Raw genomic sequence first — 13,503 nt, 5'->3', positions numbered from 1 at the left:
CTATTTCTAGAGATGATCTGGCCATTGTCTGTTTGTATATTTAGTCTCTCACCAGGTACCATCCTTTCTCAAGCTGTTAGAAGCAGTCTATGTATTACGTAAAATCCCGCGTGTTCGGGTGTTATGTTCCCCGTCTTCTCTGTGAAATATATGGCCGTCTAAAATGTCTGGTGTTCAAAAGGGCTCTGCTCACCGAAAATGCTTTTTGCTCTTTCAGGAAGTCATAGTGAGTGGAAGAGAGCAACAAAACCGACAGAAAATGGCCAATTCCAGCTGAAGGAGCTTTGGTGGAGAGGTGGCGGCGTGGTGGGGGGAGTGTTGGTGGGTGCTGGTTGGTTGTGTTTGCTTTGCTAGTGCAAGCTCCTAGCACGTGGCCTTGACATCGCTGAGGGGGAGGCTCTGACTGACAGAGCATGAGTCTTGCCTAACCACGTGTACTGGAGCTTGGAGTTCCTCAAAAGATACGGTGTTGTGCCAGAAAAAAAGAGGCAGCACTCTATTATTTTTGGAGTTTGATGATTTTCAGCACTGGCTTTATTTCTTTTTTCCGGTAGAGAAGGTTAGCTCAAATTTGGGTATGTAAACGTGAATGATTTTAGGAAGATCATTACAGATGGGAATGTCTGTGGACCTATGCAGTACTGTGTGTGTGTGTGTGTGTGTGTGTGTGTGGCATGTCCCCCTAGATGAAAGTCATAGTGAGGGCTGGAGACTGACCGGGTGACACAGCCTACCTGAGTACAGGATTCATTCCTCGACCCCCTTTGTGCTCCCTCCCTTTATGGGTGATTTGTGGCCATGTTTTGACCAAGTCACTTATTGAGCTGTATTTGGCAGAATAAGCACTTAACACGAGGTTGGAAAAACGCAGTTCAAATTCAGTAACCTCATGTGGGATCTTAGAACTCTAAAACTTTGTGACCTTGGGAAGGTGACTCTCTGGGTCTTAGTTTCTTCAGCTGGAAATCAAGGACAGTCATTATAAGATCCCCATCCTGGCTTGTTGGAAAGGCCAAATGAGACAACTGCTCTGACAAGAGCCCCGTAATCTATAAAATCAGACTTTCAAATAATGACCTCAAAAAAGAAACCCCAGACATTGTGAAGTAGAGGAGGGAGATATTTAAGTTCAGGATGAAGGATAAAATTAGAAGGAACAGAGTGGATAAAGTCAGTTTTGGCTTTGGCATTCACCTGGAGGGTTTTAATGGTGGCCTTTGTAGAATAAAATACTTTGACAGGTGCTTTAAAAAGCCTCTGTGAAGGCCCAAGTATGGTTCTCTTGCTGAAGAGCAGGCAGGCATACATGTGGGATGATGGCAAAGGCGGGACATTCATCTGCACAAATCCTCCTGTGGCATTTAGGAAGGAGCCTATTAGAGTCACTGAGATTGGGGTCACGGGCTCACTGATGGGACTTCCTTCAGGGATCAGCATTTACTTTTCTGTATTTTCATCACAGAGCTCTTGGCCAGTTTCAGTAATCAGGGAGGGCTAAATCAAGCAGGATTTACCTCATGGGCTTGGATCAGAGACCGAAATGCTTATAAAATATTAACCAGGGGCAGTGTAGCATTTTATCATGGCTTCGGTTGTGGTATTAACTGTCTCTTTGGGAATTCGCACTCTTTCTGCATATATAAAATGCACACGTCTATCACTATGCATTTTCCCTCAGGATCAAGGAAGGGACCCAGGTTTTAATTCATGATCTCTCTTATGTTTTATTAAGGGCCCTGGCCTCTAGAGCTTGCCATGAGTTGCAGGGGTATCTGAAGATGTGTTTCCTGTCATTCCAGCAAAACTTCTCTGCAGTCACTCACCCTGCCTATGTAGTCTTTTCTGATTTTTTAAAAAAAGACTTTATTCATTTATTTGAGAGAGAGAGAGAGAAGGAGAGCACAAGAGGGGGAAGGGTCAGAGGGAGAAGTAGGCTCCCCGCTGAGCAGGGAGCCCGACTTGGGGCTTGATCCCAGGACTCCGGGATCATGACCTGAGCCAAAGGCACCGCTTATCCTACTGAGCCACCCAGGTGCCCCTCTGATTTGTTTTTAGAGGTCTTATTCTTTCCGAACTGTTTGTAGGAGGAGATTGCACACTGTGGTGTATTTTGCCTGGTGTCCCTGGGGACACAGTTGGCGCCTACCTCACTTTTGGTCACCTCTCTTGCTTGAATATATGGTCCAGCAGAAAGGTTGGTGCTCCCTGAGCCCAGGCGGGGAAGGGACATTTGAAGGCACCACATTGTGCCTGTGGCTGGCCTGTCTAGAGGCAGTCACACCTCTGGGCTGGTCTTCCCCAAACCACCTTGGGCACGGGACACGTCCCTTGAGGTTCTTTTTTTGTTTTGTTTTGTTTTAAAGGACATCTTTTTATTATGATGAAATCTACATTCACATAAAATTTGCCCTTTTAACCGTTTTTAAGTGTACAACTCAGTGGCATTAAGTATATTCACATTTCTGTGCAACCATCACCACCATCCACCTCCAGAACTTTTTTCATCTTCCCAAATGGGAAATCTGTACCCATCAAACTTGAGGTTCTTAGTGGCCCTCCATGGGGGCTCTGTCCACAGCAGCCCTAACTTGGTCATTGTTCGAGAAAGAAACCACGGATCCAGGAAACAATTCAGTTGTGTTGCTGTTTATAGCTCAAAGCTTGTGGAAGTCCAGGCTGCTCTCCTTATCTGGACTTTGTTTTTCCTAAATGGGTCAAGCCCATCAGCTTGGCATCTTGGTCGCTCTGCTGTTTGGATCCACCTTCTTTGTGGGCCTAGTCTCCACCTTGGCCACACACCTCCTGCCACCCATGGAAGACAAGGTCTTTGTTCTCTAACCAGGTTTCTGTTTCTTGTTTTGGAAACCTTATATTCTTTCCTTGTGAAACCTGCTTCTGCCTCCCCTTCTAGAACAATCTTTCTTCTCTGAGCTCTCCTAGAGCATCTTTGCCCATTTCTTAGAATACATCTTCTCCTCTTTATTTAATGGTGACTTCCTGGAGAGCAGGGTGGTGCTCTGTTCTCGCCTGTATTTGCCCACTTAAGTGATAGACAATAAATAGGGTCTCAAAAGATATTTATCCAGTCATGGAGTTGGAAACTATGGATGTCAGTGACAGAAATGATAAGTGCTGGGTATCAGAATGCCCTTAAAGTGGGAAAGCATTTTGTCCTGTTTCTCCCATTTATATCGGGTTGAAATCTGCCTTTTAAATAATAATAATAAAGCAGTAAATAGCATAGTTTAGAACCTAAGAAGGATTCCAGAGTTATGTTTGAGTTGGAAACCTGCCTTCCATTTTATTGCTATGTAACCTCAGCAAGACAGTTTTTTCTCTAGGTTTCAGTTTTCGCCACTATAAAGCAGAGATAACATGTATTTCAGTGAACATAAAATGCACATTATTTTATACACTACGAAGAAAGAAAAATCGCTGTCAATTAAACAATGATATAATGCTTTCTGTGGCTTAGAGTTTTTATTTTATAGTTATTGAAATAGTCCTCTTTGATGTATTTGGGCTTTTGAAAAATCCTTTTTGAAAGGAAACTTAATCACTCAAGGTTTTCCTAAAACATCTTCATATTCGGAGTCTGAGTGTTCCGAAACACATTGTGCCTCAAAGTAGTCGGAGCTCATGTTTTTCACCCATTATCACCCTCTGCATCAGTGAAACTGTTGGTGATGCAACTTTTTTTTCCCTCCGAGACTGAACTGCTGTTTTCTGTAGGGTCTTCTGCCAAGCTGCAACACGGTTCTTCAAGTTTTAAATGATGGTGCTTTCCTGATGTTATAAATCCATTATGATAGATGGTTTTCAGACAATAGCCAGGTCTCCAATGATCCTGAAATGGTTTTTACTTTGAAACGCCAGGACCTTGCAGATGGTCCACCAGGCCACTGAGAATGACAATCATGTAGTAACAGCTTCATCCTGACTACCTCCTGGCTGATGGCAATCTCAGAGCTGTTAACATGGGGGGAAAAAGGGTGCATCTCAGAATAGATAACATAGGGCATAACTTCCCTCTTAGGGTTGTGGTAAGGTAGAGGAGAAAATGTTCATAACTGTTATTGTGGAAACATCATGGAACCCCCTGATAACAATAACTATTATTGGGTTCCTGGGTGGCTCAGTTGGTTAAATGTCTGCATTCGGCTCCGGTCATGATCCCAGAGTCCTGGGATCGAGTCCCATCAGGCTCCCTGCTCAGCAGGGAGTCTGCTTCTCCCTATGCCCCTTACCCCACTCATGCTCTCTCTCTCAAAGAAATAAATAAAATATTAAAAAAAACCCCAAAACCCCAATAACTATTATTTATGGAGCACTCACTAATGTGATATGCTTATTAATTTATGATGTAATTTTCATATTAAAATTTTCCCTAATATATTTTTTCCTTTTTTTATTGAGGTATGATTTATATTCAGTGAAATGCACAGGTCTTTAGTGCCCAGTTGTATGAATTTTGATACCTACTGTCTGCAACTCTATCAAGATATTTTCATTCCTCCAGAAACATCACCCTTGTGCCCTTTCCCAGTCATCACCCCCCTTCCCCAGACAGCCTCCATTCTGATATATTTCACCATGGATCCGTTTTGCCTGTGCCAGAACTTAGTATCAATGGATTCATGTTTTTTTTTTTGGTTTTTTTTTTTTTGTTTTTTTGAGGTTCCCCCATGTCATTGTGTATATGAAGAGCTGGTGCCTTTCTATGGCTGAATATTCTTCCATTGTGTAGATGGGACCCTGTTTCTGCTTTTCTCCCTTTGGTGGACATTTAGGTTGTTTTATTTGGGCTACCACTATGAACAATCGAGTACAACTATTTTTGGATTACATGTTTTCATTTCTCCTGGGTAAATACCTGGAGGTAGATTTTTTGGGTCCACACACAGGTGTGTATTTAACTTTATGAGAAACAGACAGAAGTCTTCTCAGGTGGTTGTGCCATCGACACTCCCATTACGTACAAGAGCTCCGCAGCTCCGCATCCTTGCCCGCTAGACAGCTTTGGTCTGGTTCATTTGAGCCATCTGAATGGTTTTGTAGTGGAGTCTCTATGACTTTAATTTGTATTTTTCTGGTAACTAATAACCACCGACACGGTTTCATATGGTCACCAGCCATTTGCATATCTTACACTGTAAAATGCCTGTTAAATCAGTTGCCCATTTTTCAGTGGGGTCATTGGTGTTTTAATTATTGGGTGTAGGATTCGACTCCTTTGTCAGATATACATATTATGAATATTCTCTCCCAGTCTGTGGCATGCCTTTTCATTTTCTTAGTGGTATTTTTGATGAGTAGAGGTTTTTAATTGTGATGAAGTCCATTTATCTCTCTCTCTCTTTTTTGTAGTTAGTGTTTTTTGGGTCCTAATCAAAGTTTTGCTTATTCCAAAGTTAGAAAAGTATTCTATACTTTATTCTATCAGCTTTATAGTTTTTGCTGCTACGTGTAGGTCTGTGATCCATCTCTAATTAAATTTTGTGTATGGTTTGAAGTATGGATGAAAGCTAATGTTTCCCCATTTCAGTAGCTAGTTGTTCAATTACCATGTGTTGAAAATATAGTTGACCCATGAACAATGTGGGAGTTAAGGGTGCCATCCCCCCACACAGTCAAAAATCTGAGTTTAACTTTTGACTTCCCCAAAATGGAACTGCTAGTAGCCTACTGTTGACCAGAAGCCTTACTAATAACATAAATAGTTGATTAACACATATTTTGTATGTTATGTGTGTTACCTACTGTATTCTTACAACAAAGTAAAGGAAGGAAAAGAAAATGTTATTAAGAAAATCATAAGGAAGAGAAAATATATTCACAATACTGTACTGTATTTATTAAAAAAAAATCCACATACACATGGACACGCACAGTTCAAACCTGTGGTGCTCAAGGGTCAGTTGTACTCTCTTTTCCTTATTGACTTACTTTGGCACTTTGGTTGAAAATCAATTGACTGTGTGAGTGTGGTCTACTCCTGGACTGTCTATTCTATTCCACTGATCTGTTTTATCTATATATCTTTATGCCAATGCCATACTGTCTTGATCTGTAGCTTCAGCATTAATTTGAAATCAAGTAATATATATTCTCTTCATTCTACCTTACAAGGATTTTTTTTTTTTTTTGGCTGATCTAGACCTTGTGCATTTTATTTTATATTTTAGAATAAGCTTGTCAGTTTCTACAAAAGACCATCATGAGATATTGATTGGAATTGTATTGAATGAATAGATGAATTTGAGGAAGATAGAAATGTTAAAAATATTCGATTTTCCAATATAGGTATATATATAGTATTCTGTCTTTCTGATTGCTTAAGTCTTTTTAAATTTCTCTCAGAAGTTTTTAAAATGGTTTTCTGTGTGGAGGTCTTGCACATGTTTCTTTAAATTTATCCCTAAGTATTTTGAGCTTTAAAATATCTTGTAAATGGTATTTAAAAAAAATCATCTTCTACTTACTTGCTGTTGATATTTAGAAATATAATTGCAACCTTGCTAGATTCAATGCATGATATATTTTGCTTAGTGCTTTACAGAATTTCACGTTTATTCTTGAAGCCACCTGATGCAGGTGTTAGTACAATCATATTTTATGAGAAGTTTGCCCTGAAATTACGTATGTTAATTTCTTTGCTCAAGGTCATGCAGGTTGAGTAACAGGAGGACTAGGATTTGAATTTAGGTCCAGTCTGACTCCAATGGCTAGTCCCTTTCCACTCTACTATAATATTTCAACTGTTTGACATTTGGATATTTGAATGGAGTCGTACCACATACCATGTGGTTTCCCTGGATTTCACTGGGACTTTTTTGTTTCATTGTGTTTCACAAGGACACAAATTAGCTAATGGAAGCTTTAAAACAGACCTAACAAAAATAAAGTGATAAAGAGACTGGTGGTTTTCCCAGTTGAAGGAGACAGTCAGTGTTTTTCCATATTCCTCCATGGAAGACTATTCACGCAATTGGATGCAGTTGCAGAGCTCAGCCCTCTTTCACCATACGGTTGGTGCACATTAGCTGTTGCTAAATCTTCCATGTGTGGGGATGCTGTCAAACTTGTTTTCCCTCCTTCTCTCTTGCAGGAAGCCATTTCTCTACAGCCAAGGAGCTCACAGAGGAGATTAGATCATTAACAGCAGAAAGGGAAGGGCTGGAGGGACTCCTGGACAAGCTTCGGGTGCTGAGTTCCAGGAATGTCCAAAAGCTGGGCAGTGTTAAGGAAGATTACAGCCGACTGAGAAGGGAGCTGGACCAGGGGGAAGCTGCCTACGGTAAGTAGTCACAACTGTTGGTTGGCGAACTATTCATGCTGTTGATTGTACTAGGTGGCCAGGCAGGATGTTCTGTGTCTCATGTGAGCATCGATGTGAAAGGCATCCTGGAGCACATGACACTTTTCCTGGAGGATTTTTTTTTGGCAGGAGCCTTGGCAAATGGGGTAGAATTACTTGTCAGCTTTTATTTTGCTATTCACATGTGACATCTTTCCTTTTTCTGTCTTTTCTCCCCCTCCTCTGCCCTGGATTTGCTAATGGCCTTGTGATTATTTAGAGCAATCTCTCCCTTGGCACAGGTCTTGAGAATTTTCTCTGTTTGACAATTATGTTCCTTTTGTTCCTTGGCTCAGTCTTCTGGCTTGCACAATCACAGACAAGAGCCTGCTGACTCAGAAAACTGAATAAAGACCATGAAGTGGCTCTTCGGTGTGTGAGTTTTTCCTGAGAGCTTCTTTCTCCGGAAGAATGGTGTAGAAGAGGCCAGTGCTGTCTTAACTGAAGTCTCTGCCTGTCGGAGCAGTTACCGTACTCTTGTGTTCTTTTCCTTTTCCAGTTGTTAAGAGTAACTAAGGTCACCTTGAGGTTTGCTCCCTGGAGGACAGTCTTAGAAGATGCTTGTTCAGTCTGAATTGATAGAGTAAAAACTTCCTTCTTTCAAAAAAATGTAAAGAATTTACAGTGTTTCAGTTTCTAATCAGAAGAATGAAATCATGAGAAATAAATGCAGATTTAAAATATGTTAGATGCTAGAACCTGTTTTTTTACTGGTAAAATGAGAAGAAGAATATCCAGCTCATAGGCTGATTAAGCGGTACAGATTAAATGAGGTAACTTAGAAAGATTTTGAGGTGTGTGTGTGTGTGCACTCTTGCATTTCTTCTAGGAAGTAGAAGCTGCTGGAGGCTAGAGGTCGTATATAGTATATCATGGTCCCTAAATGAATGTTTACTAGGAAAATGAAAGACCTGTCTACTAATAAGTAACTATATTTACAAAGCATTCTTACTTAGAAAGAAATAAGGAAAAAATGGGAATGTTAGGTAGCCACATTTGAAATACGGCTATTTGAAAATACTCCACAGATTGAAGTAAATGAAGATTAGTATTTAAAACCAGGTAAGGAAGTATGAAATTAGTTAGCAGAAATTAGGTGTATCTTTTCACTATGAATAAATTGTGTTTGAAAGGCTTACTCAGTTGTAGAAATAGGTTTCAGTTATTTGAATCACAGATAGGATACTCAGTTGTTATGGTGTCTTCTTCCCACTGGGCAGGCCTAACCTGGCTAAACAACTGAGAGCTTCTTATCTTTCTTTCTCCACTTCTGTAGGCCAAGCCTTCTTTTCTGCCAAATATGTAGAGACTCTACCTTTGAGTCTGACTATATAACTAGGGTACTGAGGGATTAACAACACTTTTTCCTAAGACGTGATGCTGTGCTTCATGAAGTCATGATAGGAATGATCATTGGATATTTTAAATGAATTATAGCTATAGACTTTTTAAATGTCTAAACAATAAAAACTATGAAATTTCTCATGTTGTCACTCCATAATTTTTGGCACAATATGGGGGAATCTATTGTATCCGAGAATAAAGAAGATGTGAACAAATTCGGACAAATTTAGTCAAGCAATATTTTCATTTGAACAGTTGAGCTCTTGAAAGCCATATATATCTCTTAAAAAGAAAAAATGAGCCGTGTAGTACTTTTTGAATCTCATCCTTGTCACTTTACTAAGTATCTTCAAAATGATGAATAAAAAAACATAAACAAATGGAATGAGAGATTGTTACCATCAGTGATTCTAAGCTGCAGATAGTGAAAGAGTTCTTTATGTTTTAGACTTAGATTTTGCTGGATCAGCTACCCTTTTCCCCATGCTTTAGGCTGAAGGTAATTCTTAACCAATCTGAGGTGACTTGGCATTAGGTCAACCAAATTAATAATCTTGGGTTGATGAGAGTAATGGGAGATAAATAAATAAATAAATAAATAAATAAATAATGAATTCCTTAGTAGATTGAAGCTTTTTATTTATTGAAATGCAATAAAACTAGGCCAAAGTCCATAGTTTGTCATTTGTTGGCTTTTGAGAATTAAAGATTTAGAGGGAGCTCTAAATGTAGAGCTTTAAATGTAGAGCAAATACAAAGGAATAGTATGCATACGTGTGTATGTCTTATGAGCTGATTCTTCTTATCCTTAGATAAAGTGTTTTAAAATAAGACTATTTAAGAAATAAGCAATATGTAGAATTCTTTAATAAACCAGATTTTGGTTTCTAGCATGGTTGCAGAATGTGGCAACCATGGATAAGTAACTCTCTGATGGTCAGGGACCCAGGCTCTTCTATTTAGTTCATCTGTACCCCTGGACAGGTAACATTTGGTCCAAGATGGCTGACCCAGCCACATGTATGTCCAAGTCCAGCCAGGGGTTCTGGTTCTATAGCAGAAGGAGAGATTTGCAGTTTTGGGGAGCAATTAGCAGTCTCTCTCACACAGAAAACTCTTATCGATGGGAAGTGTTTTGCTGATCATTTACAATATTGTTACATTTTCTGTGGCTGGCTCAATTGAAATCAAAGAAAAGCACTGTCCTTATGTTTCATTTGTTTTGTCACAGTATCCAGCATGGTGTCTTTGAAAATAGTAAATATACCATAAGTATTTGTTCATTTAATGGGGCCAGATGTTAAAATGAGACATTCCTTTATTTCCATATTATTCCTTTACTCCTCTACTTTGAATTACAGACCCAGACCTTGGATCTTCTTCTTCTTCTTTTTTAATTCTTCAAATTCATTTTCTAATTTAGTGAGAACAGAGGTAGGTTTGATTGTCTTTCGTGGAAGATGCTTGAGTTGTCTGAGTGGGATATTCATATTGGGGTGTGAGCAGACAGAACAATATGATGAAAAAGTCCTGAAATGTGCCAGAATAATCAAGGGCAGAGGGAGACAGAAATCATCACTGAATCCATTGACTTTGTCACAGTGATACACAGTGTGTGAAGAGACAAGAAGGGGGTGTGTTTTAACCTGTATCAGCTCTTCCTAAGACTTAAGGAGAACACGTTTGAATTCTGAGCAACTTTAAGTGCAGTGAAATGAATGAAATGCTTTCAACCCCTGATTACTTGTGGAGATTAACTATAAACCTTTAATTATTGTGGATTTCATTTTTTTTTAAGGGAGGCTGAGATTAAAAAAAAAGTAACTTTTTTAGTTTGCTATATCTGCTTTTCAGCAAAAAGACAACCTTGAGATTTATATAAATTTTTCCATCCCTTGTGTATAAATTGATAATCTGTATTGTACTTTATTAATATTGTTGATTTCGCACTATAACTCAGATATAAAGGAAGCAGACGTCAAGGGGAGAGATTTAATCACAGAATAATCAGGGCTAGAATTTTAAATAGGACATCATTAGCATGTTAATGAATTTCCCCACTTTATACCAGCTGCCTGAATAGAAAAGATACTGCAGATGTAGCTCAAAAATCTGGCAGGGTCTGTGGCCCACTGAGCTGTCAGGAATTCGTATAGAGGGTCCGTAAAGTACGTAAAGGGATTCTCTGTGCAGCTATCAAATGGCGGGATTTCGTTTTTCCTGGGAGTGATGGCTGGCTGTGTTCAGCTTTAACTCATTTGCCTTTCAATGAGTAAGAACAAGTGGAGGACAGATGAGGAGCAGTTTTTTTAGTGTAATAAAGTTGGAGAGAAGTCAATTTTTTCAGTTATGGTTTGGGGCTAGTCCAGTACTTCCCCCTTATCCACAGTCTTGCTTTCTATGGTCTCGGTTACCTGCAATCGACCCTCGTCAGGAAGATGATCCCCCTGATGAATCATCTAAAGGTCACTGGTAGCCTCACGCTGTGTCACAGCACCTCTGTCACTCGCCTCACTTCATCCCATTACGTAGGCATTTCATCACCTCACATCATCACAAGAAGGGTGAGTACGACACAAGCTATTTTGAAAGAAAGAGCGAGACCACATTCACAAAAGTTTTATTACAGTGTAATTATTCTATTTTATTATTGGTGATTGTTGGTCATCCCTTACTGTGCCTAATTTGTAAGTTAAACTTTATCATAGGTATACACGTATAATAAAAAATGTAGTATACAGAGGGTCCAGTACTCTGCGGTTTCAGGCATCCATGAGGGTCTTGGATGCATCTTCTGTGCATAAGGGAGGCCTACTTCTGATTTAGATTAGAAAGACCGTAGGTCCACGCTGACATCATCCTGCCCTGACTTTTGGACTACCGCATAACTTTTGAGCTTGAAATAGCTGATGGAAGTATGACATTCTCTAGTGAGATATGTGTTCCTTGAATTCTGAAAGTCCACAGGTGAAGCTTCTTTTAGAAGTCACCTCACACCTGTTAAGAAAAGATCTTCAGTTTAGAGATCCTGCACTTTACAAGTTCTGCATATATGGGCGGTAACTCCCTTTCCACATTTATTGGATGTATTTAGAAGAAATTTTGAAGAAAAATTAGAACAGAAGAATAGAATTTGCATGCCGTGTGTGTGTGTGTGTGTGTGTGTGTGTGTGTGTGTGTGTGTGTCTGTGTGTCCGTGTATGGGGAGGAAATGGAGAAAACATATAATGGAGATGTAAACAACACAATTAACAAAAAAAATAAAATTTGAGAGTTGAGATGGAAGAAAAGCCAATGACAAGTATTAATTATTCTGTTTGAGAATATGATGTGATAATGAGCTTCCTAGGAACCAGAGCAAAAAAGACAACTGAAGTGTCATCCATCTTCCTCAAAAGCAGCTAAAAGCACAAAGTTTTCAGGAATGTGGAGTGGTATTAAATTCTTAAAGGCCTTTTTTTTTTTTGAGAGAGAGTGAGTGTGCAAGTGGGGGAGGGGACGGTCAGAGGGGGAGGGACAGATAGAGAATCTCAAGCCCCTGACACGGGGCTCGATCTCACAACCCTGAAATCATGACCTGAGCCAAAATCAAGAGTCAGATGCTTAACGGACTGAGCTACCTAGGCTCTGCTTAAAGGCATTTTTTTTTTTTTTTGAGAGCATACTGAAAGTCCTCATGAACAGATTCATAACAAATGCAAAAACACTCTCCATGTGGCTGTTACCAATCCCTCCTGGAAAGGGGGATGCCTTCAAAGCAGGAGTTCATGGATAGACTGAAATGTATACATATCTTAGATGTGTGGGTGTGGTCGTATTTTTCCACAAAAATTTTGATCCAGTGTTTTGGCAAAAAGGATTTAGAAAAGAGTCGTTCTAAAATCTCCCAAATTTTTAAGAAACATGTGAAATGATAATACCATGGAAATGAATTAGTAAAGGCTCAGGCTAATTACGTTTAAGTATGGAAACTTCCAGTGATCTGACATGATTCAAATATGAGACTAGAAATGTAGAAGAGTAGCCAGAGATCATATTCTATAGAAATATTCACCAAATGTCACTTTTTTCCCTCTGAACTTTGAGGAAGGTCTGCGTGGTAGACAACTTTGCTCTCTTGGGGCCAGAACAGCAATTGAGCTCTTGATGACCGAGGACCAAGCAGTTTGTCTTGGAACCAGAGGTGTGCTGCAGGTTCTGTATGTGGCAGAACTTAGATTGTTATATGGGCAATATCCTATTTGCATTTGCCTTTCTAAAGCAGAAATCTTTGTTTAGATTTAAGAACATAGATAATATGAACTTTGAGAGAAAAACTTCTTTTAAAAAATGTCATAATCTTTCCTTTCTCAGGTTTTTCATGGGCTGAACTTTTACATCTCTATTTATCATTGATTAATCTTATTAATAAAATCATTATTTTATCAGTTAAATATATACTTGCCTTTTAAATTTCTCTCCATATTTTTTTCCTTTTCTAGTTATATCCTTGCATCTCTGATTTTGCCTGTGAATTTCTGTGCTTGACATTTGCAATGAACTCCCCCCCTCTTTTATCAAAAAATTGTGATAATTCCTTTGGGAGGCCTCTCTACAACAGTGTAAAAAGCCTGTGTTCAGATGTAGGAGGCCTTAGTTTCATTTCCCTTCTGTTGCTTGCTCATCATCGGTGAAACACCTGGCATAGAGAGTCATCACGGCGTGAGGCTTGATGAATGACTGATCTTTTGCAAGGCACTGTATCTTACCTGCTTCTCAGTCGCTTCACGTATAACACAGTATTTTCATCTTTCCATGCATCA

General features: G+C 39.4%; 1 protein-coding gene across 1 annotated transcript in view; it reads left to right on the top strand.

Annotated features, from left to right (window-relative positions):
* Window positions 1-13,503, top strand: part of DISC1 (DISC1 scaffold protein) — a 393,796-nt gene that overhangs the window by 158,418 nt on the left and 221,875 nt on the right. The window contains exon 9 of the mRNA XM_027596855.2: window positions 7,109-7,297. Within this exon, the coding sequence (XP_027452656.2) occupies window positions 7,109-7,297 (189 nt within the window). The remainder of the gene's footprint in view (window positions 1-7,108; window positions 7,298-13,503) is intronic.

This window comes from Zalophus californianus, chromosome 15, assembly GCF_009762305.2.
Source record: "Zalophus californianus isolate mZalCal1 chromosome 15, mZalCal1.pri.v2, whole genome shotgun sequence".
Taxonomy (NCBI): Eukaryota; Metazoa; Chordata; class Mammalia; order Carnivora; family Otariidae; genus Zalophus; species Zalophus californianus.
Note: the sequence above shows the minus strand (reverse complement) of the source record. Positions and strands in the feature narration are given on the sequence as shown.